Below are 26,457 nucleotides of genomic sequence, written 5' to 3' on the forward strand. Positions count from 1 at the left end.
GCCCTTTAATTTTCTCCATTTTTCCGCGGACTATATAAAGTTTCCATGCACTTGAAACTTAAACAGAGCCACCACGATCCCGCGGAACGCAAGACTTTCCTTCGCGGAGGCGAAAACATTCCTCTGGAAAGTTTTTTAGTTATTATACGGTATAACAGGCGAAACCTTCGCCAGCCAAACGATCGATATAGATATATTCCGCCGCAATATCATGTCATACATAGTTCCGTCTTTTACGGACCAGCGTAAATCACGATTTACTACCTCGTACGCGGCGTACGCCGTAGGACGATATCATTGGTGGATCGTATCCCATGTCCACTCTATATTCTTTCCCCTTGACGTTTTTGTTGAGTTATCGAGCTGATATTGGCCAGCCATTAGCTGATCAACCTGATCGCCAAAGATTTTCAAACGGCTATCGATCTAATTCTTTGGAAAAAGTCGCTGGAATTTTATTCCTTTGGTGACGTTAATTCGATTGGTGAATTACGAGGATTCAAGGAGTTTTGAGGACTGTTTTTGAATTAGAGGAGCGAGCAGAAATTTTTGTTGTTTGGAAACAGTTCGATAAGATACTTGCGTCGTGTGAAAATGTTATTTTTAAGCTGTGGATATTTGTGGAGATATAATGTGCAAAATATAATGGCTGTCGAAGGTTTTTGGAATTTTATATCGAAGTAGAATATGAAAATTATATAGTAGCCTAATGTTCCATAAATTATACGTATTAGATATCCATTTTTACAAACATTAGGTTAACAATATAATGATGTTACATTAATTTGAAATCCTTTTTGAACAGTCCTATGAATTCGCAATACTATATAATCATAAATATTTGGAAGTCGCGATTGAAGTTATGAAAAATCTCAATCTCAATCTCACTATGTACATTTAACTATAATATAATTTATGTTAATAGTTTGTTAATAATTGTTTGTTGTTAATAGTTGTATAGTTTGTAATTTAATTTACCGCACGGGCAAATTATATTTCTACAAGTTGACAACTTTGACGACAGAGAACTTTCGAAATTAGAAATACGAAATAAAAATCAAAATTCAATAAATCCATGTCAAATCCAATATCCTCACTATTAAACTACTACATATACTCAAACCTAATATTTCTAATATTATGGATATTATTAAGGATAAAAGATATTAAAAAATATGATAAATAAGGAATAAAGTACGAGAAAATAACTGAAAATTAATGTGAGTTACTGTTAGAACTGTCTTTTATGCACGGTCTCATGTGCATTCGCGACCCTCCTGAAAACTTTCCGTTAGAAAACGATAACTCAAATTTCGTCGGGCGATTATTAACGCTCGTACTTATCCGTGCGGTAGAACGGAGACTAATGTGTCGGAAAAGACAGGGCGGAAACGCGTTTCGCACCCCAAAACTGGACGAACGTGATGCTCGAGAGGGAATGAACGAACCTAGGTACATCGTGCATATCTGGGTCAAGTGGGTACTCGTAAATCGCTGGCTAAATGAGACGTTGAAAACCGACCTAATGCAACGGCGCTGGCCCGAACAACCACTCTTTATCGAGATATTGTGACTAGAATGCACCCTGTTACCGTTCTTCCTGCTTCATCAATCCATCGTTCTTGACTCGTTGCAATTGTGCTTTTGCTTTCAGCCCTTTGCAATGTCTTTCTTCCATTTCATTGTGCCAAGCACCATCAATTCTGAGATTCTAATCTAATTTGCTAATGAATGACATTACTCCATCAATTTATTTCTGGATATGATATATAGTATACACTATGTAATTTGAGAAATTGGTATATACGATTCTAAATGGTTAGAATTATTTAAATTATTAACTTTATTTCAACGTATAATAATACTTGTTTCATTATATCAATATGTGAAACAGTTACGAAACATTACATATACATATACGTTAACTCCTATAATTCTTTCGGTATCAAAATTTGTATGAATTGAAATTCGACTTTAATTCCGAGAACAAATTACAACAATTTATTATACTTTTATTAAAGAGATATTAAATGTCTTGTTTCGTATAGACTTCGATAATGGCCTATAATCTTTTCGCTACTGACAAATTTTGTAATTTTATTTTCAAGGTTTTCATGAATTATATATTTAAATCTTTTTAAATCCCTCTGAAAGCACGCCGGTGTATTCAATGAAATCTAACTGAAAGTCATTCTGCACAAGTAATTAAAAATATTTTAAATATTTTATAAAATATAATTTCTGAAAATTTAATTTAATCGCATGTAAAACATAACTGCAGGGTATAGATAAGTACATTTTTATACAGCAGATTTCAAACGCTTTGCCGGGAATAATTTTGAAGAGCTTCACTTTGAAAAAGAAGTATTTCCGTGTGATTGCAGTTCGTATAACGCGTTTACAAAATTTAACGATATAGTTTAGGATTAACGTGCGTATAAAGCAATCTAATAAACAAGCATGCCAGGTTACTGTTCGAGGGGTTGGTAGATGAGAAAATATTTCAGTATATACTCACACTGCACACGAAGAGATATGCGTTGACTAACTCGCGGTGGAACGTCGTTCGAAGCGATGCACAAGTATGATCCCATGTGCAATCGACTTATCTTCACAATATGCAGCACCTCACCATTTACCACGTTTACTGAAACAGAAACGGAATAATGTTTCGTTAGAGTTCTGAATATATAAATTGCCCAATTAATTCTCATTCTGCTGACACAGAAATTTACCAACGTATCTCAATAAAAACAATGTCCATTATTTAAAAGAGGAATTACGTGTTCTAGCAAAAAGAACGTCTACCTATTAAGTATTTAAGTAGTTTAGAAGCTACATTGATCAATTCCATAAATTAGAAAACAAAAGAAAGAAAACTATATTGCAAACATCATTTTTTAAATTTACCTTAGAATTTTTTATTGTTTATGTTACTTTCTCGTAACAAATTGATTCATGGAAGTACCTAAACAATTTGTTTTTCGAGAATGGAACGTTAATCATGAATTGAAATCGACAAAAGGTGGAGTTGATTATTCGTAATAAAAATGAAACATAAATCTGTATCGTTTTAGTAAAAACATGATTAATTCTCCTTTAACGCGATATAATTTTGAGAAGAGCAGGATTGATAATCTTGGATGGATAAGTTTCTTCGAAGTCGAATCGTTGAAAATTCGGACGTAACACTATTTGCGGAGGAATCGAAGTTTCCAGGTAGAAAGTTCGGCGAAAAGTTCAGAAGGGGCGACCTACTTCGACGGTACCAAATTTATAAGTGCAAAAGGCATCGCAAAACCTCCGACGACTTCAGATGAACTACTTCTCCGTTTCGAATACTTTTAATTTAGAATATTTTTAATTCTTGGTATTAAGAAAAGTTTTGCGTTAAAATACACGATATGCTTTCTATGATTAAAAGATAACCCACGAAGATGAAAAACAGAATGAGTTGAGAATACGTATAATAACGACAGTCGAACAAATTTTCCTCGTAATTTTAGGAGTTTTCTAGGCAGTGTTTTTACTGTATGAACAAAACTTTAGGTAAATTTATATTTAGAAAGAAAAATCGTAAAAATGCGTGTCCTTGTATGTATCGTTGTAACTCAAAACTTAACCTGAAACCCAATTACAAAATTTAAGGTAATTATTAAATTGATAAATACAATAGACTAAAATGTTATGAGCAAAGCAGTACACACATTTTTCCAATAACAGAATTAGTGATATGAGCTAATTTTATTACATTAAAACATTTTCAATAATTAGAATATCATAACATCACACTAGCCGCGAATATTTATCTACATATTAGTATTTCCTTTCTCAACATTCATATGTTTTTAAATTCGTATTATTCTGACACATTTAATATTTTCCATCGTAATCCATTATTACTTATTATTATATAAGAGATTTGGAAACTTAATCTAGGCAACTTTTTATAATTCGTGAACAATGCAACAATGCAAACGTTGTCCATTCAAGATTGAAAGTTTGACTCTCTAATGCATCTATAAGCCAACGGGCTCATTAATATCTGTCATAGAAAGTAATTATTTATTCCATCCTACATTCACCGCTTCCATTTCCGCGCTATACACCGCCATATAATTAAATTACGTTAAACGATTTATCATTCTGGCCAGTCGCACAAACCTGCAAAACTTCCACGTTCCACATTTTCCTGCAACTTTTACCGTATTTTGCGGCCGTGCTCGGTCATCCGTTCTAACGAATTATGCACGCGAGCCAAAACGAGATTCTGCGCACTGTGTTACAGAATATGCCACCGGTTTTCGGTTTTACTTCACACTTATAAATATTCTATCAAAATTAAGATTCCTAAATCCAGTAGATATTCTTTTCAATTCGACACTTCTTTAGTTCGATATTGAGGTAACTTCAGAATACAATTTGAACGTTATTTAAGTTTTTATTTAATTAAATTATTGTTTAAAGTCAAATATGAAATTTTTCAAAAGCTTTTAAGCTAAAAGTGGAGTGAAAATCAAATTTACGTTACTAGAATAAAGAGATTAAATTGTTGTTTCTTTCTCTACACTTCTTAGATACCTTAGTACGTTTGCTTCAAACTAGAGAAGTGAACATTGAAGAATTAAAAGTAGCGATAAAAGTAGATAAATTATTTTGCTGTTTAAATTTCTTCCAATATATTAATTTCTGTTTTATTTTGTACAACTCCTTATAACAACAAAATTATATCAATCATCTACACTATTTCTCGTTTCAGAAAGTTAACGTTGAAGCATCTGTGGTGTTGTGCTTTAGATCCACGCCATCTTTAACTTTTAATAACCTGAGAATGTTTTCAGTAACTATATTTCACTTCAGAATACTTTTGCAATGAAATGTTTTGAAACTAAAGCTTTCGTTTCAAAGAGAAAAATATTATGAACTCTTTTGTAAATTCTCTCTTTTTTTTACGCATACTTTTATCAATGAAAACTATACAAGAAATAATTTTCACGTTATCAATATCACCGTAGCGTCACGATTGAAGTTCCAAGAGTTAATTTTTATTTCTAATAAATAATAATTCACCCATGAGAACAAAATTATACAATGACAAAGAGAGAAATCAAAGAAACAAGAACAGATGTCAAAATCCAGATACAAAAACCTATTTTCTTGTGAAAATAACATAAACACCATGGAATGTAATGAAACGCAGCCTGTTCCCGTAAATATGCGATCATAATGTCCGTAAGAAACGTAAAAGCAGACAACTGTTGCCACGTGTTCCAATAAGAGCGCGATAATAAAACGGCGTAGCTGCAGATCGCAATTTTTATACGCGAAATTATTGTGCAACATTCCTAGAATTCTTGCCAGACAGGGACAGAAGGCGCATTGTAGTAGATTCTGCGAGAGGTTTTAAACTGATCGCGAGTAAATGTTGAAGAGCGATGGAAAACCAATTGAACGTTTTTCACGATAAAGGTAAAAGCGCGTTGTATCAAGGGGAGGAAAGAATTGTTGCTACAATTCCCGGACAGTAATGTGGAGGTAATGGGACGCTGTAAGAACGTGGAGATTCCTCCGGTCGAATAATACCCTTCGATGTATCACGATCTTTGTTACGGCTCATGCACTCCCAGATAGATTGCTTGCTTTTCTGCCTTTCATTTGGCTCCGTGGTCCTCCGCGGGATAATTTCCATCGTTCTTCGTTACTTCTTAACGTACACGTGCATCACTATTTCGAAATGTACTCTAAAATGGTCAATAATATGTGAACACTTGATTCTTCCTGACAGAATGTCATTTTGATTATAGCGAAATTATAAATAGGAAGGCTTATGATGATTTTATTCTTTGTCAAAAATGTAGAGTATTATGATCACACGAAATTTAATTTTGCATATCTAGCAGTCTAGTTATTATATTTGTTCACTTTTAAAAATCAATTTGATCGCATCATGTATGCTGTCATGAAAAATAACATCAATGTACTTTGATGTATTCATAATTTTGTTACTAAAATACATACATTTCATTAAGAGTAAGTCAATGTTCAGATACTTTTGAAGTGTATAGATGTATAGTTAACCATACACTTTCTGCAACTTCTACATATAATTACAAACATACATTACCCCATCTTCCAATTCGATACAACCATTCAACAGCCATATAATAAAATTATGTTATTACCGTTTCTGCTATTATTTTCTTATCACATAGATAACACTTATTAACAACACTTCTCGTTTGCAACAAATTCCACAATACATTTCCTAATCCCCTAAACAGAAGAAAACACAGTGGTTGTTCGCGCTAGCAGCAACCGCGTCCTCAATTGTACAAGCTTATCTCGCGTGACTCGAAACTCTTATCATCGCGAGGAAATATCGCAGCTGGTGAAGGTCGTTGAAAGGAAGGTAAGCTGTTCGCGGTATGGCACGAGTAGGAGTGTAAGAAGATGGTGTGAATCGCTGCCGGCCAGACCGTGCCACACGCCAAACCTATCCATTGTTCCATAAACAATGCCTAGCTGCGAGAGATTCCAACCGGGCCAGGCCACTTCCGAGGGTTTTAATCAAGTAGTCCCGCAGATCCTGGCGTCAGAACTAACCCCGCTTACCTGTTTAGCGGGAATCCTTTAGAACTTTCGACTTAATGGGAAACCGCAATATGATACGGCTCGATGAAATTTCACCTCGAATTACGCTGAATCCAGTAAAGTATTGTGCAAACTTGTAGCCAATTATTTTTTAACAATCTCTGAATTGTTATTGCGGTATAACGATGTACGTGATGTTCTTTTTTATTCTTTCAGATTATATTATAAGTTAGAGATGGTCAGATTTATTGTTGTTATTCACATGAGTTAGGTGTTTTCTTGTCTAAATGTATTTAGATGATAAATCGACTGCAGATTTTTATGCGTTTCTCAAAAAATATACGAAGTATAGTAGTCCTTATATAATGTTTAGCGATTAAAATAATATTTTACCTAGATTCAGTGATTTTAATTATAGCCATAAGAAAGTGAATCTGTGTAAATGTCCAAGTGACGAATGTGGCAAATTTTATGTAAAACGAAGGATCATGAATTTCCTATAAGATGAGGAATATAAATTTATTGAATTGATTGAATGCATTTATTGAGTTTGCATTCTTAGGATTTTATCCTGCATTTGTAAGTTGTGGTAAAGAGTAGAAGAAGAATTGTCTTAATAAAACATAGAATAAAACTGATTGAATCTTGCAAGCATAGATTCAATTCTTCTGTGCAGGGAACTTCAACTTATCTCAAGCCAAACTATTTATTTAACTATTTATTTAGCGCGAAACTAGTAATTTGATATAACAATTAAAGTTCATCTAAACATAAATTTTGTAATTACCCTCAAACACCGTAGATTTCTAATTCTCTGCTCGTGCGGAAAATGTCCTAAAATTTTCACAAGAACAAAACGCAAGCCAGACGATAAGGCAATGTCTTTCGGAACTCATCAGCCCGTTTGAATGTTAAACGACGCAGATAAGAGTGAACGCAAAAAGAACGGTGGAATAAATTAGCGGGCATTGAATGTCGATGCGCGGGGCGCACTTTGCATAACATTTTCCGCGTGCTCCTTAACAGCGTAAGAATAAGCAGACAGCTTACTCGAAGACGAAGTGGGGAAACGGCTACCTATTTGGGAATTAGTACGTGATGTATTCCGCCCCATAAGCGGCGGCATGGACGTCGATATTTCATCCCACCCTCTTTCAACCCCCTTAAGTGGCCTTTTTCGCGTTATTACCGCCAGATAACCCAGCTACATTCATCCTCCAGCGAAATCCTCCAGCTACCATCATTGCAGCTAATGCCTCTGCATGTGTTCCTAGTAGAAACAGACGGATTTCGGTCTGTATCGTTTCGTAATCGTTTGGATAATTCTAAGTAGCGATGGAACCAATGATTACATTTACTTGAGGAATCGTGTACGAAATTGTGCCAGATAACACTGTAAGGTTTACGGTTAATTGATGTTCGTGTGTTATAAAAGCGTAAAATAGTTGAAGAGTAATTATTTGGTAAAATAGAATGTAGAATTATCTCAGTATCATTTCAAAGTTCGATAGAATTAGTTTTGCCTCGCCGAAAATTTTATAGGAATATTTGCAGAGTATATAGAAATTGTTTTTTATTCCAATGTAACTAAAGTGTTGTTTTTTCTTCTTTGCAAATATTATTACAAATTTGTAACGCAGAATTCAAAACGTCGTCTCTAAAACTAATTTGTAACAAGAGAATATATGAGAATGAGAATAAGGAAATAACAGTACGAGGAGAAATAAAATGTATTCTGTGATAGAATACCATAAGAAGTATAATAATTAATATTTCTTAATTTTGGAATATTATAATGGAGTAGTAGAGTTTGCATTCATCTTCATTCTTTATCTGTTTCTTTACATGTTTAAACTTTATGAACACAACCATGTTAATCGTGTTTCTTCACAATGCTAGTGGAATTTCAAAATGTTTTTTCTGTAACACCAATAATATAAACATAAATGTTTTTCGAAATAATTCCTGAAATACTTTTGTGAATGACCATATGTATATTTATAATTGAAGCATATAGTTTCTTTCATAATGAGAGACGTAATTAGAATTTCGATTTAAAAAATCTTACCTCTTATTGCATTTTCAGAAAAGTAATTTCAATAAATTGCCGAAATGTAAGTTTCAATTAATTTTTCGTAAGATTCCCGAAATTCTGAATTCTTCTGTTAGAACAAAGTCCGTTACACGTACTTATTTACCAGCAAGAAACAAAGCTAAGAAACAGTGCCTTTGGGACCTTGAATATTGCACACTTTCCTAGTTTCACTCTCTTTATGCGACTGCGAAAGCTCATTTTTTAAGGTTGGCTTCTGCTCGACGTTAATAAATAAATACGGCAAGTCCAAACAATTTTCCACTAACTGACAAGAAAAGAATTTTTTCTGCTTTTTAAACATAAAGAATTACTTGTTTAAAAATTGTTTATTATCTGTTTCTAGTGTTTTAATTTTAATCAAATAACTAGATGTGAATATTTGTGTAAATTCATGTTTTCACGAATATAATTTAAAGAATGGGATCTAGATAAAGAATAGTTTCACCTATTAAACATTATAAAAGGTAATATACTTATATTTTTATAGGTAATATATATTTATATATTTTTGTATATTATGTGCATTCTATGAATATTTGCATCTGCAAACTTTCTCATAAATACATAAAAATCGGAAGTTTGCACATAATCTTTAATATAAAAATAAAAATTTTACTTTCACAAGCTTATCCTATTTTTAAACAGCGCTGTACATTTAAATATATGTAAATACAAAACGTTAGAATAAGGATATCTTATTTCACTTGCGAACTTTCTATTAACCAGCGAATCCACGTTCGCCAACTTTTGTAAATGTAGCTCTGGGAGAAATTGAAATCCTTATATCAGTAGTGTGATTCAATAAAGAAGAACGTTTATAGCGGCAAAGCAGCGTTGCTCGCAATAACAATTTGCCTAACGCGGGGAAAATTATTTCGCCTCGTTCGAGAAGGACGTTATGAAAACGGATATCGAAGAAATGGAAGCGTACGATGCGTAAAGGTTAGAAAACACTGGTAATCAATGTCAGCATAATGCAGGTGAACGGGTGCAAGTCGAGCAACTGGCTTCTTTGCGCTCCTCTTTGTCTACAATCTCCTTCGGGCGCTCTTTCTCGTCGGTAGTTTACCGGAAATTGTACAGGACGTAGCAAAAATCGCGACATCGACGAAAAGAACTTTAAAGGGAATACCTGGTGTAAGTGTAAGTGTAAAATATCAAGCGCCGTTCAAAATATTACACAGACGATATTATCTCTAAATATTTCTTAACTATTCTGGAAATATTTTCCTTCCTCTCTAGAAAAAATACATTATCGCTTTATAATATGAAGTATCGTTTTTACTATCGAAATTGTAAATTAAGATTATATCAAGATTATGTCAATTATTTTTGCATCTTTACGAAATCGTTTAAAAAGGAAGAAGCATAAATTCGTATGTTTATCGTAAACGATAGCAATGAAGTACAAATTAAAAATATTCAATGTACGTATTATTACAAATATATAAAGAAACAAAAATAACAAAACAATGAAATAAATGATTAATTTACTCGAAAATAAGATATTAAAGTATCGCGTGGTTTTACTAACTGTCTGAATCTTTTATCGAGTCTACTCGAGCAAAGAAATAAACAAACAAATATATGAATGTAAAACGTTCATATTCCTAATAATTTGCATTATTCCACTTCATATTTATAGAGAATAACAGAGTTACCCAGACGATTTTTGATGTAGCCTGTATGTATAGGGTCAAAGTAACACGAGGCGACCGGAAAATCGGAACCTAAGAACGAATTCCTGTCCCGGAAGGGAAGATAGAAGAGGGAGTGGGTCGCGTGGTGGATATCGATATAGGCAGCGCGGAAAATCGAATCTACGTTGTACTCGTTTTACGCGCAACCCCGGCATCAAACGACGAGGAAAACTGGCGGCAAAACTGTACCGACGTCGATCCTCGTAGCGTCAAGACGAGCTTATCTTGTTGCCGTTTGAGGTTCCTTTGTATTTTCGAAGCCACCTTCATGAACAATATTGTCCAGGAAATTTTGAGTTTTAACTTCTAAAGGAATAGATTCCAATTGTTCTTCGAGTCCCATTCATTCACATTTCTTTGATCGAAATTGCTCAACTCTTAGTTCGATAGGACTCGACAGGACCATCGGTGAAGAATTTAATGATGAAAAATGGTGTCGAATTTTTCAATAAATTTTTCAACGAATCATGTCTGTATCTTTCATTCGATTTTTAAATTAAATATATGATTTCGTCATTCTTTTGAACATTTAAAAAATATTAGTAACATTTTTCTGTATAATCTTCAATTTCTTCGTGACTGTTTGTATGTTGTAATACCCTTCTGGATTTTCTACTGAAAGAAAGTTTTCAGTTTGAAGCTTAATCGTGTTGCGTCTTACGTTTCATTATCTGATTTCACTCGTAAAATGGAATTTCTTGTCTTAAAATAGGTTTAGGAGGTTTCCTGCTTCATTATGTTCTGCGAATAACTTTCATCGGATTGAATTTTAGAAGGAGAGATCATATTAAAAACGAAAATATAACGTATCCTGTTTTTTTCTTTTTACATTCATATATTACACGTGGAAAATTATGGAAATTAGATACGATACAATCGTGTTTTTGTTTCCATAAAAAATCAGCGTTAATTTTGTTAAAACTTCCTAGTTCTAATCTGCTGAATCCAGTGTTAATTTTTTTTTAAGGTCAGCTGTTCAATTAATCCGTTTTTAATTCTCTATCGCAAGATTAAAAGAACAAGTTGAAAAATTGAAGTTCCATCATTAAATATTCATCAAACGTTTATACAACAGTTCCTCATCTTCGCAATTAATTTCTATCAAAGTCAAGATAAACATTACAGGAACAAACCACTGGCTGTATTCTAAAAGCAGGAACAAACGTTTCGTTATCTCATTTCCAACGTTGCTACTTCAATTCGAAATTCCACTATCCCTTTTTATTTCTACTTTCTTGTTTTTTTCTTCGTCTCTTATCAACTTTCTGGACAATCGGTTGGAACCAGGGAACTAGATCCTTCCTTCTGTTGCCCACAGGTGTCTCGATCCCATTCTTTAAAAGTATCTCTGCAGACGCGCGTACGTTTTACAAAATTCGATTTCCTCTTTCATTTCTCTTGAACGTTCTCCTTCACTATTTTGGACACGGCAAGAACGAGAAAATAGCATTTGTAGCGCATCTACACACGTACGAAACACTCAGACTATTCCAACACCATAAATTGACTCCTAATCTTTGCTTTGAAGTGGATATAGTTGTTTCGTAGAATTGCTTTCCTCGATGTAATCGGATTACGTAGCATTAACTGTTTTTCACAATTCATACGAATTTAGATGTAAGAAATTACATTAGAAATAAAGATTTTATAACGTAATGATTTTATATGAAACTGTTGAAAGCAAAATATTAAATATATTGTTTGAAATAAAGAAAATTCGTTACTATTGATTAATTAAAATGTGTGAATATGTACGCAGTATTATTATGTACTATATTCTTTATTTTGTTCGAATGATATAAATCAAGATATATAAGTCCTATAATATTTAAACAAAATATAATATTTTAACTTCATCTGATAATATTCTTATGATATTTGAACAAAAATATTCTATGAAAAATAAAATGTGAAAAATAAAATTCAATTCTATAATAAATAGGAGATATTCTATTGCCCTTAATTGTGAAAAACATATTGCATTGCATTAGCAATCCAACGAAATTGGTCTGAAAGGCCCATAGCTAATCAGTTGAAACACGTGAAATGTGTTCCAGTACTCATGAAAATGCCGATCAATTCGCAAAGCTCGTTGAGCCATCAACGGCTGATGAGACGGTATCATTCGACGATCCTGTATCGAAGGTTATCCTTGGACGCATCTATCGCTATATGAGCAGCATGTCATTCGATAGAAGCGTCAGATTATCGGCTTAATTGGACAAAATATCACGGTTGTGAATACGGCATACATTCAAACCAACTGGCTACTAACTGATGTGCTGCCCTTTGGGATTCGAGAACCGTTCTCTAACACCATTGCCGTCTCGTCTGATGGTTTCCACGCATCTTCTACCCACGAGGAAAGTGTAGTCCCGTCCGGACAATTTCTGCTACATCCTGGTCGTCAGTGTATTCAAAGTGAACAACTAAGGAACTCGAACATTTTATAATCATTTCGTAAGTAATTTCATTCAGAAGATTATTACTTGACATAGGAATAATACTTTCGGTTTGGATTTCTCCAATGAAGTACTGTTCTGTATTTATCAAAATCACATTGTTTTCAACCTTATTTCAATTGAGATATTTAATCTCACTTTAAAGTATTTATCTGAGAAGAAATACGAAACTTAAAACGATTAAAACAATTCATTTGCTTTGAATATTTCGCTTTATCACATGTTTTTCCGTGCAATGAGCATTCACCTTTAAAACTGTTTTATATCCTCTCATGACATATTTGTAACTTTGGTTCTTCTAAACCGATTATCTGGAAAACCGTTTATCGAAACGGATTTGTCTCCCTATTCGTTCGGATAATCGACGTTTTATTCTGCCCAGGAATTTAAATTTCATTCGAATAATAGTGTCAAATATAAACGAAAAATTTCCATAGACAACATACGAGATGAATCACGCAACTGAAACCACTTCGATAACTTTGTAATAACTTTTGCGAAAGGTAAATGAATAAATGCTGTATGATTGAACCATACTGTACTATCGGATTTTTTTCACATTGCTTGTCACTTTTCCAAATTTCTCGAATATCTTGAATTTGTTAAATGGAAGTTAACATTTTTTTCATGAAGAAAACTGTGCAGAATATTAAAACGAAACGATGTATATTTAAATGGTAATTAAGCGAATTTTTAAAAAATTCTATCGTGATCTCTTTTATTAAAGACCTTTAATTTATAGCTTGAAAATTCGAAACGGTGTGGCCATGTTAAAGATGATTTCTACGAAATGTATCATAAATTGTAACACATTTTTTGACAGGACACAATCAAGTCATAATTCTTAAAATTAGAATAAGACACAAAAATTTCGTCCACATCTACAAGAGCGAATTATACAGTGCTACACTAAGGGCATAATACATTATCCTGTAATGAAATAAACATTCAACCATTCAATGTAAAACCCATCATAAGAGACAATTTAAAAAGTAATAAATCAATACATATAAACAGTATCTTAACAACGATACTTTTCGTACGAAGGTAAGACGAATCATTAAAATAAATGGCGACACTCACACGACACGCAACTAGCGATACGTATATCTTCGTGTGAAAGCGGCCTTAAATTACTTAAAATACTCGAAATTATACAATATAACCCCATTTAATTTTTCATTTTCTTGTATGCCCAATAAACAAACTGCGTATTCTTACGTATTTAAAGAAAATTTGTAAGCGAAAAATGCACAGAGTGTACTGGTCATAATATGTAGTAGACAAGTAAAACAATCGTCCACTACATTCTAGTATCTTTTAATGATATTAAAAAAAATATGAATTTGTATAAACATCAGTATACTAATAAACTATGCAAGTTGTTAACGCCATTATAAATAACGCAAAAAAGACTCAGGTAAACTATAAAACTGAATAAAACATTTCCGCCGACTGACTTCGTAATAACTTTTTTCAAGAGCATTCACCAACCACGTTTAACAAACTTCATCCAATACACAGCATCCAATCGAAAGTACATTCTTCGAGGAACGATAAACGTTAAACAAAATTCGCAACAACACTTGCTCGTTCCCTTCGAATTACATTAATCCCCCGTGTGAATCGGTAATGGCCGTTGAACAGGCGATGATATAATGCAACGGAGCATTTTTATCCAGGGCCGCAACGATTCGACGCATACATATTTATCAGTGACAGTTTATACGGTGGAGTTAGGGCGAGGCGTAAGCTTCGAAAGTCTCGTCTGAGCGTCTGAACCCGAGTATGCCTCGAGGGCAATGAAAATTTAAATTAGAGCAGAAATTAAATCCGGCCTTTATCCGATATTGAGAAAATCCTTTGGAACCGACAGACTGTCTGACGTCCCGCTATCCTGTACATCTTTGCCCACTTCTCTCTCCCTCATTCTCTTTTATTCTCTGCCTTTTTCCCTCTGTGTGTTCGTGCAAACGAGGTTGTACGTGTACAAGGAAGAAAAGGACGAGACGATACGAAGCGGAAAGGACAGATAGAGGTGGAAAGCTGAGGCGTTGTCGCGCTTCTCATGCCCTTCATAATTAGTAATTAAGAAAGTAATTAGCATCGATCGAAGCGACCTCTGCCACGAAGGTTGCGTTCTTGAGAGGCATAGGTATTTTTAGAAGCGCGCCAACCATAAGAGGGTGATCGATTATTTACCTTGTTCAACGTATCAAACGTTTCCTCGTGCGAAGAATATCCACGGCGTAAACTTTCGTTAGTCTTACGTCATGGGTTATATCGATTCGTTGGATTTTATTGATTAAGCCAAGGATGGCACGCCCGTTGCTTCCGACTTATCGACAGCACCGTCAAAACTGCTCTGCATTCAGACGACTTTTGAGCGAGAAGCTTTTGGTGACGCGCGAGAGATACGCATATGTTATATGCACTTTTATTAAACTGTGTTTTATAAAAGTATGAAATTTTTACGTTGTGAAGCTTGTCAATGGTGTATAATGTATTTAAACTATACTTGTAGGGAATTTTGGATCTTTTAACTTTATACTATACTATGTACTATATTACTTTATAATATGGCTTTGTTTAAACTAACCAACAATAATATTATGATTTAATTAACAACATATTTGAACTCCAAATAACGAATAAAATGATATTATTTTTCAAAATTGCATAAAAAGATTCGAACGTATCTGAAATAATGTTTAAATTCTTAAGTGGTATTGATGCGCATGAATCAGACAAGATGCATGCTGATGAACTTTATAAATTAGAATGTTGAGAAAAATGGTTATTAAATACTATTAAAAGAATGGAACTTAGGAAATTATTACATTTTATCCATTAAATGTCACAACGGTTATTATTGTAATTATGCTATTTTTCCGTCGAATAATTTTCGTAACCTTCGTATTCTTCTATTAAAATTCTATCAACAGACTCTTTGGAACTTTGATGTGGATTAAAACGATTCGGATTTCTATTGGCTTCCTAACGAGAATTCTTAACGTATCGATATTGAGTCTCAAACGATAACTCCATTACTATTGATATTTAATAACAGATCTGGAAATCGCAATTTCTGAAACCAATTTAGCTTGTGAAATTCCGGAACAGCCTGTTTGCCCGACACAGCACAAATTTCAATTGCTGTCCGAAGCGTAACGTATCCTAACTGGAACTCCCAAAACGTGGTACATTGAACACGTTCTTCAATGTAATCTAGCATTCGAAGCAAAATAATAATTTAGAGACAATCAAGTATATACCTCTGTTACAACAAAAACGTCAGACCAGCCATGCAAATTTAGATGTTATAACTTTACATGCTATGGATATATGTAGGCGTTTGGTTGTTCAGTACCTCATAATGGCATGTTATTTTAATTATGTACGTACCGATCAATTTTCACAAGGTTACAAAATATTCTAATTGTTCGAATATAATTCGAATAAATAAATATAACAAATTATATAAATGTTAGTATAATGTAAATAAGGGATTATCATGGTTATTCCGTATTAATGGCTGATGGATAATTTTTCATTTATTAATAATAACTGAAATATTTGATTATAAGTAAAGCCAGGGTTTTCATAATTTAATTATAAATTCTACATTTTGTACGAATTCATTGCATATTGTCGGTATTTTAGTATAACAAAACCAAAGATGAATAAATTTTCAATAACAATACATAAAGGGTATTAACTTTACTTTTCAAAATACACCGTTTCAAATAGCAAAACGAGACGTAGCTTTGTATTATTTTTTAATTATGCAATTCTTAATCCTCTTTTCAGAATGCAATGACTTGTTATTTTTATATATTATTAAGAATATTAATTTCTCATATATATGAATTAAAGATATTAAACACAATAAATTAAATATTTACAATAAAATTAAATCTAATTTTCTTTTCTCACGTCATTAAAAGGAATCTCGTTTAAATTAAATTTCCAGGATATAATTTCCGACAGAAATATTTAATTCATTTCGACAAGCATACTTTACAAGCATAGCCGTACATATTTTGTGAAAGGTAAATCGAGAACTTAACGAAATAGGTAGCTAAATGTCGGAGCTGAATACAGATAAAGTGAATATACACTCCGGGCAAGTTTGACATAGAAAAGAAGGATCGTTTTAGTCGTTTGCTTTTTTGTGTAGCATCCGAAAAAGCGATATCGTGTGTGAAACGGCGTTACCTGTATCCGTTCGGCTATCGATTGTCGAACTGAGAACTATCCGGAAACGACGAATCAACTCTTGAATACATTTCACACCAGAGTTTCACAATAAGAGCCAGATATACCGTATTCGTGAATAATTATATTGCTAACCAATACCCTAGCAATAATTAATCATTTCAATCTCTAATTGATACTTCATTTCCTCTTTTTCTAATGACGTAATTAATTGTTGCATTTGGTTTTATAAATTACCTTTTTATTATTATAGCCACTTTGTATCAATAGATATATTTTGACTAAGATTTATGTCCTAACATTCTAAAATATTCAGGAAGATTTAGCATGGTTGTTTTTACGAAATGTATCACATATGATATTAACGAAATTAAATATAATTCAAAAGAATTACTAGTTTAAGATGTTATTGAATAAAAGACGGAGAAATAAAATTTGAATTTTAATATTCTATAGATTAAGTATAAAAATGTACTAGAGATTGACAAAAGAGATTTTCATAGACGAAAGAAGACCGTGATGTTGACACTTCATCAATTCGAAGCCAATTTGGTGAAGTATTAAATTATTTGCCATTAATTTACTGAATACGTCGTGTGAATCGAATTTAGATCTCGTTTTATCGCGAAAATTATAAATCCCTGGCGCGAAATTAACAATTCCTTCGTGACTGAATCATTATATACGACGTAATTAATGAAAATGTCAATCGACTCATTAGCGAAATCCGTCATCCATCTGATATGATAATAACACTTTCACACGTTCAGTTTTTGTAAACATAATTAATCGCACACCTCTTAGCGCCAGTAATCGTTAAAAAAAAATCCAAACATCACACATATTTTCACAACTGCACATGACATTTCTAACATAATCTTTCTTATTTGCATAATTCATAGAAATATCCAGTCAATTTTTACTAAAGAAGCTTCAGAGTCACGTTATCGCTAACACAGATTTCTAATTTAGATTAGGCGAATTTAGAAGTCTTAATTAATTAACCTTATGTACTATTTTCTAAGGCTTCAAGTGGAGATCCTAATCCTCGTTACGTTCCAAATCCTCATAAATCACAATGGTATTGGTCTCCTACTCTATCGAGTCTATATGATCCAATCATGCCTTCGAATTCATGTTATGTTATGTTAATGATTTTCTTTATTTTTAGGAAATGTGAATCATTTTACGTTCGAACAAAAATTACGCAAACAAAAATGTACTTCACAAGAGACAATTAATATTTCGCGAATAATTATAATCTTTTACATTTTGATTATTTTCACAGAAAATTTAACGTAATGTGCGATATCTAAAATATTGAACTGAATCAATCTTCAAATGAATAAATTGCTTTTATCTGCCCTCTAAAAAAGCATTTATCGTATTCGTACTGTGGTAAAATTTATGAAGAAACCATTGATCGAAACTCACCGTTATCCCCGTTGTAGTTTATGTTCTTTCCATCTTCTCTGCGCCACATGATGTAAGGTTCCGGATAGCCTGAAGCTTTACACGTCAACGTCACGTTCGAACCTTCGCGGACGACCATGTCTGTGCTCGTTTCCTTCGTGATAATGGAAGGCGGCACTGCGATAGAGAAAACACGTGGAAATCAAATGAATAATCGTCTTTTATGTTCCACATGGCGATCTAGTTCTTATACTTAACCCTTAAACACGGGATCAATACTAATTTAAAAGAACTCCTTTCAATGTTTCACAGACTTTTACATCGTAACGAAATTTTTAATGAGGCACGAATAAACGCACTGAATTATTTGGTTTCATTAGAAAAAAAGGTTTTATTATTCGGAAGTTTTTTCAAACAAACGTATGTAATACTTTTCTCTAAAATAATATAAAAAATTATATATTTGGAGAACATACTAATTATGAAAAGTGAGCTGTATTTCCTTTTTATTATTCTACAAAAATGGTGTATATTTTCAACAGAAAACAGAAAAAGTTCAAACTCGTGCTTTTCTCTGCAAAAAAATAGATATTCAAAAATTTTTCTAATGAAAGTTTATTCAGCGCCAATAACTATGGAAAACTCATTTTTGACAATCCAACAGCGGTGATTCAAAACGTGACGAACACCATAGTTGCATGTTTGGAAAAGAAGAGCGGAAATTCTGCTTTGCATTCGTTACATTTCAAACAGTATATGGTTGCGAGAAATATTTTTTTATCGATTTAATACGCTACATGGAAATTGAATATAGTATAGGTTACTATTAGAAATGTATACAACATAATGTTTCTATATATTTAAAATTTGATTACAAATACTGGCCTAGTCTAATACTACCCATACTGTCGTCTTCAAAGTAATTAGACTCTTGAATTGACAGGAGTTAATTAGAAAATTAGAAATCAAAGGACCAACATCAATTTTATCTTGCGTTACTATTATAATTATCCATAGCAATTACAGATATCACAAGATATATATTGATTGTTAAAATATGAAAATTGTTACTAAAAATATTATATGCTGACCGTAAAAATCCAATGTTAAGTTGAAAGAATTTTGATAAAATTGGTTTCAGTTCTAGAGATACGCATAAAAATGGTACAAGAAAAATTTCAAAAGTAGAAAAATATAAATTTTAAATTATAGGTTTTACTATAAGATGGATAATAGATAGTATTGTTAACACCCTGAAAGTGTAACTTCAAGCTAATTTGTCGCTAATCTTGTAGAAACGTAAGTACTTCGGTTGCTGATTGAATATTGGAAGCCTGATGACATCTAACCTAGTTTAACAACTAACTGGAAACCTAATTGCTTCAAAGACTAACTGAATCGAGCTGACTAATGCTTGGCTGCCAATTGCTTTTACAATGTTTAAATGTTTCTCTTTTGACGAATCATCAGTTATTTTCTTACGTCATTTTTTATTAGGAAATACATTTCCTGGTAGAATAATATTTTTTCTCTGGAAAAGCTATTTAAAACCATTTTATGCTTCTGCTATACTTTAAAAACAATTGTTGAAGAATAATCCATTCATATTCCAAATAAAACACAGGAATTCACGTTTATATTCGTTTAGAAATAAAAGTTTTGCGAATAATTATTTTTACTAGTGAGAATGAGAAAATGAAATATAATAACAATGATAAAAGCATCAAATATTTTTGTAGATCCTTCCTTCTTTATATGTTGTAATATTATTCTTCCTCCACATATAGAGATTATTCTCCTTTCCAAACGAAAGTTTACTTTAAAATAAAAATTTTTTTTTCAAGAAAATAATATTTCAGAAGAATCATAAATTCTAGCAACGTCAAGTTGTAGTAACGAGCTTACCTACAACTTCCAGGTAGCCCTGTCGACTTCTCATCGGATCTGTGTTCACCTGACACATGTACCATCCACGATCCACTTCTTCAACCTTTTTTATATGAAGGTACCATGTTCGGTGGTCGTTGTACGACAATGAGATCCGTGGGTTTTGCGTGATCACGGTATGGTGGATGGACAGGATTGTCTGTGTATCGACGCGCACCCATGCCACCTAAAACAAACAAAAGTGGACACGTGTATGAAGTTTGCTTAGGATAACGTAATGTTCATTCAGGAGAAAGGACATTATTAGTGGAAAATTTTCTTATGTTTCTGCACGATTGCCACAGTTTATTTAAGAAACATGTAATAATATTAAGAGCAACGCTATCATAAGTGGAATTATGCTATAAAATACAAAGAGTTACTTGTTTTATTATTTTTCATTATTTTATAAATAGTAATACTATTATTAATTAAATTAAATAATACAATAGTATTAAGGTTAACATACAGTGGTTCACAGACTATATTTGCGTTTATCATATTACAAAGTCTACAATATCCCAATTCTATTAAAATATAATATCTACATGTGTGTTAGGTTTCTGTTTGATGAGATTTCATGATAATTGATGTGAAGTTTTATATGAATAAGAGAAGAGGAGTATAGAACTAACATACATATACAAAAGTCGATAAATATGAATATCCATACGTTGTTCATACATTCTGTTAATATCGTTTTATTTGTTCTTTCATCAATGTTATTATTTTAACATAGGTTTTTGAAGATATTGATCGAAATATTTCATTTTCTCAGAATAACGATAAAAATAAATTCATGCAGAGACTTAATTAAGGATTTGACAAATGCTCAAAACTAGTTAACTCATGTAATACTTAACATCAAACGTTTCACTGGGAGAATGTTGTGGGAAAAATGGAAGCTCGTAGTGGAAGTAAACTGGTGGAAAGTTATACATACTTTATAGGGAAAACCATTTATCTTCGTCACTTGAATATCAGCTTAATTACTTAGGTTATTAAAAAATTTTCTAGCTAGTGATATCTAAACGTCATTTTCAGTCATTTTTCTTGACCCCATTAAGTTTCCAACGATCTCTTTATATACTCATTCATTAATGTATTATAATTGTTCTTTCTGACAAATAAAAGACAGGCAGTTTCAGTCTAGTGGCCAAGCCAGGTGATTCAAATTCTAAATTAAACTTCTTTTGAAAGAATGTTGTCCATTTTCTAAATCCAATTCTTTATTTTGTAAAAGTAATATGGAAATTACTGTACCTAATGAACATAAAAAGTTTATTACGTCATTTACTTAATATCGTCGCACGTTGTGCTCGTTTCGTAAGGAGCTTCTAATAATCAAACATGCTTCGCGAAAATGCACACGAAAGGCTTAGCGTAATCGGAGGGTGTTCGCGGAATGGCAACATGGAGATTTGTTACACGAGATTAGTATGAGAAGCATCACAGGGATTACGTAACAACATAATGCCAACTAGGATAATTATTTCAAATCCAGACGTAAAGAACGTCAACACTCGCTTAAATGTCCTGTTATATTAAATAAATAATATATAATAGATATAAATATGCATAAAATTAACTTAAATACTTAATGGAATAAATTTCATTTATTAAATATTTTAACTAGTATACTTGAAAATATTAGAACATACTATCATAACTATATCTTTACATGTGATTTATACACTCTTGTATAAATATCAATTCTAATTATAAAAGTACTCCTAGGTATAATATCCTGTAATAATAAGCATTATTCATTGTAACATAAACTGTATTTAAAATAACCGAATAAAATAATATTTATATTATAAGTGTCTCATTACTTTCTCTCGTGTTTCATAAATATTACGTGCGACAAAGTATCCTTGCATGTTCCTTAAACGTAATTTCTACGGCGTATCGAAAAAATCTTTTACCTTGTATACGTTGAAAGGAAATCTTGTTTCGGAAGAAGGAAAAAACCATGGAAAAGATTAACGAAGTTTTCTATTATACCGCGTTCGATGGCAAAATGTTCGTGTTTTCTTTAACACGATGTTTTATAGGTTTTGGTGTTACTAAGAAAGTTATAGTAGTTAATAGAATCTAATTATTTCACACTTCCTACCTTATTTTGCATCATGAAATTATTTTGAAAAAGGGGAGAAGATTTGAAAAAATGTGTTCTTCAATCATTCGAAATTCTGAAAATATTTCCAAAATGTTCCACGATCTTTTTCTTAGAATATATTTTCCATCAATATATCTATTCTTGTAATATAATTATTGATTAATATTACAAGCTGGAAAATCGAAATCAAGAGAAATAAAGTGTTCGATAGCATAAATTCGCTTGTGGGATTGTTCACGCGTACATTTTCGATCCATTCGATCCGTGATGTTTCCCTTCGCGGAGCTTTGGACACCCTATGCAACATCGTTTCGTTCTTATCGGCCGCTTAATCCAATATACTGGCTGGCTTGTATTCCGTATCTTTCGTGGATCTTCGAAACTTTCACAGAATACACCGAATGGAGGGGTAAGTATAAGAAGGCTTAGAATCTACCCCATTTTCTTTCCTTCATCGCTATGCCTTCTATGTGACTAAAATCTCTTTGGGGGATAGAAAATGCGTTAAAAGTTCAAAGATCTTCATATTACGATACTCGATTTTTGCTAATACTTAAAGAAAACCATAAAAGTTGACTTAAAATTTAAATGAGATACTTTTTAGTTAGATGATAAAATTAGGTAATTCTTGTTTCATAATTTTGTATTAAACATTGACGGATGATGGTTATCGAGAATTCTATTTCTAACAATTTTGGAAAATTGCATATGAGCTATCGTGTAATATTCAAGGAAACTTTTGTGTGTATCCTTTATCAAGCAAATGTTGTATAAACGGCTATTGTCAAATTTCTATGAATTTACTACAAAAATCACGTTGAAAAGTTTATCAATACGATACAAACCACATTATAAATTTGCAAACATAGATTCAAATATTAACTTAATGATACATTTTTTGAATAGTGGAAACCTTAATGAAAGATGATTAGCATTTAAAAATTAACTTGTACCTACCATGAAAAAGCGATCAACTATTTAAGAATTTTTCTCGAAATAATTACACAGATACATAGAATAATTTAAGAGTTAATATTCACTGAAAAATGAGATGCAAAATGATGCAAAGTTATTTAATATAAAATAAAGTACGATGAGAGCACTTCGTTCAAACTAAGTGTGATTTATATAATGCGCCACCAGCTAGACTGTTACAACTCATCGGCATCCTAAAGTCTGCTCGAACATCCTCTAAAATGAGTAATTACTTAATTATTAGGAAAGTAGGTGCTGCAACTTTTGAGCATTTAAGGTTATTTGGGGATGAACGCTATGGTACTATTCGACACTTTACTATCTCCATTTCATAATACCTTCACTTTAGATATAATTATGCGCATCTACATTGAAATACATCTACAGTAGAAAGCGCGAAGTTTGGGAGCAATGGAATGAGAAGCTAACAAGTAAATTAACGTAAATAGATGATAAAGAGAGTAAAAATGATCTGCAACTAAAATACACCATTCTTCACCAAAATAATATATGCTCTAAAAATATACCGATAATAAAATGCTTTTCTGTTCTACAAATTTATTATTTTAAATAAAGCACCGAGAAGCACTTATTCCTTTTAACATTAGACCCAACTAGATCGAAAATAATCCAAAAAGTGTAAGTGAATTAAAAATTTATACTAGACATGTAACCCAAGCCAAATATCATATTTCCAATAAAACGCTTTAAATCACTCTAAAAATTTAATTTGCCTGTTAAAAAAAAGAAGTTACTACAAGAATCATAATTGAAAGTTTCTAATATTCTGCCTTCAAGCAGATCTGCGCACGTTTACGTAAATTTTTCATTCACTTGATACCTGCAGTCCAGAATTACGATATTCCAGGCGCGTTAAGAAGCAGACCAGCGATAATTTTTCCAGAGGAGCATGTTTCCTGTTCCCAGTAACCCCGTCTGGGGAATATCAACTTCTGTGAAGGGGGTAGAGGATGGTGGTGCAAGGCGTGATACTTCTTTACGGTTACAGAGTATACCGCATCGGCTAAGGGGAAATCGTGTGAACCGGCGTCGTTACCATATTACTTTAATAATTCAACGTGACACCATCCGTGATGTATTTCCATTGGCGTAACGAACGAGCCAGCCGGCTGAAGTTGACGTTGTTGCGAGTCACGGTTAGAATTACCACCGGACCCAAACGGGTTCGGGTTCCTTGCCTTCGCGTGCGAAATTCTCAAGCGGAGCGTAAAAAAGCTTTGCTTAATAACGGACTTCCTCGAGACGGTTATTTGCTCGTGGATTTAAGATTTTTGGTCGGATACAGAGTAGAGGGGCCTGTTTGTGTATGCATTTGTTAGGTCAGTAGTGTTTATGGGGCGAATACTGGTCAAGGGACGAGTTTTGAGAAATATTTTACCATAATTAATGGTGTAGAAATATAAATTTCAGGTTTCGAATACGTCTATGGATCACGAGATGTTTAGCAGTAACTGAATATTTTGAAATACCTAGGTATTGTGAAATTATTCAAATAGGGACTTTTTCTCTGGTTTCATTTAATGTAAAAGGACTATGGAAAACTCAAACTAATCCAAAGAAAGAAAGATTAAAGATGAGATAACTGATCATTAAAGCGTAAAAATTAATCCATGAGAAATTAGAATATACAATTTTAGCAATGCTATAAACTATTGGATCTTGGTATTCCTAGTCTAAATAGCGATAGATATATCGTGAATCCATAATAGAGTGAATAAGCAGTTTATGGACACGAAAGCTACTTCTACTTACATCCAGTTCCGTAGTTGACCAGCATCGTCATCGTACTACTTACTACTAATCTCTCAGTTATCAAGCTATCTAAGTATCAAGCTGACTAAGTTGTCACGCTACTTTGATTCGAAAATTTCCAAAATTTCTTATAAAGCGATACAACATGTTTTAGATAGGAAACAAATATATACAAGATTTCAAACAAATAGATAGGAACTTTCAAAGAAGCAAACTATTGATTGAGATTATTTTTTATGATATTAAATATGTCGTATACAGATAATATTGAAATTAGTCTTTTGGACATTAGATTTCAAATAGTTATTTTGTTAGTAACGTGTATAATCTGATATAAGATAATTAGAAAACACAGGCGTTTTTTATAGAGATGAAAGTAAAACTGATCAGAAGACTTACAAATTTTAAATTTACGATTTTTATACTGGATGTTTCGAATTTCTGGAAAAGCACGAAAAAGCACTCGTTATACTTTCACTTTCATCGAGCAGAATTTATTGTACGTTTATTCGACGACTTGTATGCGGCTTTCGTCTGTACATATGTGGAAGGGATATAGGACAAAGAATTAGATGGGAGACAACGTGAGAAGTTTATAGATTGTGTTGAGTGACGTGCTGCTGATCCTGGTCACGAAATAAATATGATCGTATACTTTTTTCATCTGCTTTTACATGTAAGGTGTTCATGCTTATTTGATCTGCCGTACAAGTTGCATTTACTTCAAAAAACATATATTTACAAAATTTTTCAAAATGTACTATTCTGTTACAGAACTCTATTATTTAATTAAATCAGATTAGTTCATTCTGTATATATAATATAAATTCATATCAATGAATACAAATCCATTCGTGTAAATTAACTTCATTTATAGTCAAAAGCATCGAGATTACAATAATTGTAGAATTCAGGGTTTTAGACTAGCGTGTTGCTATTAATAATTATTTCTTATCATGAATACTATAATATGTACTTCAATTTAGTATAGTTATATACGATAATTTTGAAACATTAACAGTGAACTTTTGCAAACGTAAAATATTCATCCTACAGTTTTCTTTAATTTCTATCACATTTCCATGAATCACCCCATAGAATTGCTACATTATGCAAGCAAAACATTGAGACGATATGACAACGCGTGCAGAAATTTTCTTTCATTCGTTGAGTTTATATTAG

At 32.5% G+C, this 26,457-nt stretch overlaps 1 protein-coding gene across 8 annotated transcripts in view; it reads right to left on the minus strand.

The window, feature by feature from the left end:
* Nucleotides 1-26,457, minus strand: part of LOC132906064 (neurotrimin-like) — a 316,775-nt gene that overhangs the window by 33,252 nt on the left and 257,066 nt on the right. For all 8 annotated transcript variants that reach the window (XM_060957922.1, XM_060957923.1, XM_060957920.1 and 5 more), the window contains 3 exons: nt 20,385-20,592; nt 18,501-18,656; nt 2,519-2,647 (listed from right to left, as the gene is read on the minus strand). In XM_060957922.1, the coding sequence (XP_060813905.1) occupies nt 2,519-2,647; nt 18,501-18,656; nt 20,385-20,592 (493 nt within the window). The remainder of the gene's footprint in view (nt 1-2,518; nt 2,648-18,500; nt 18,657-20,384; nt 20,593-26,457) is intronic.

Source organism: Bombus pascuorum, chromosome 4 (assembly GCF_905332965.1).
Source record: "Bombus pascuorum chromosome 4, iyBomPasc1.1, whole genome shotgun sequence".
NCBI lineage: Eukaryota > Metazoa > Arthropoda > Insecta > Hymenoptera > Apidae > Bombus > Bombus pascuorum.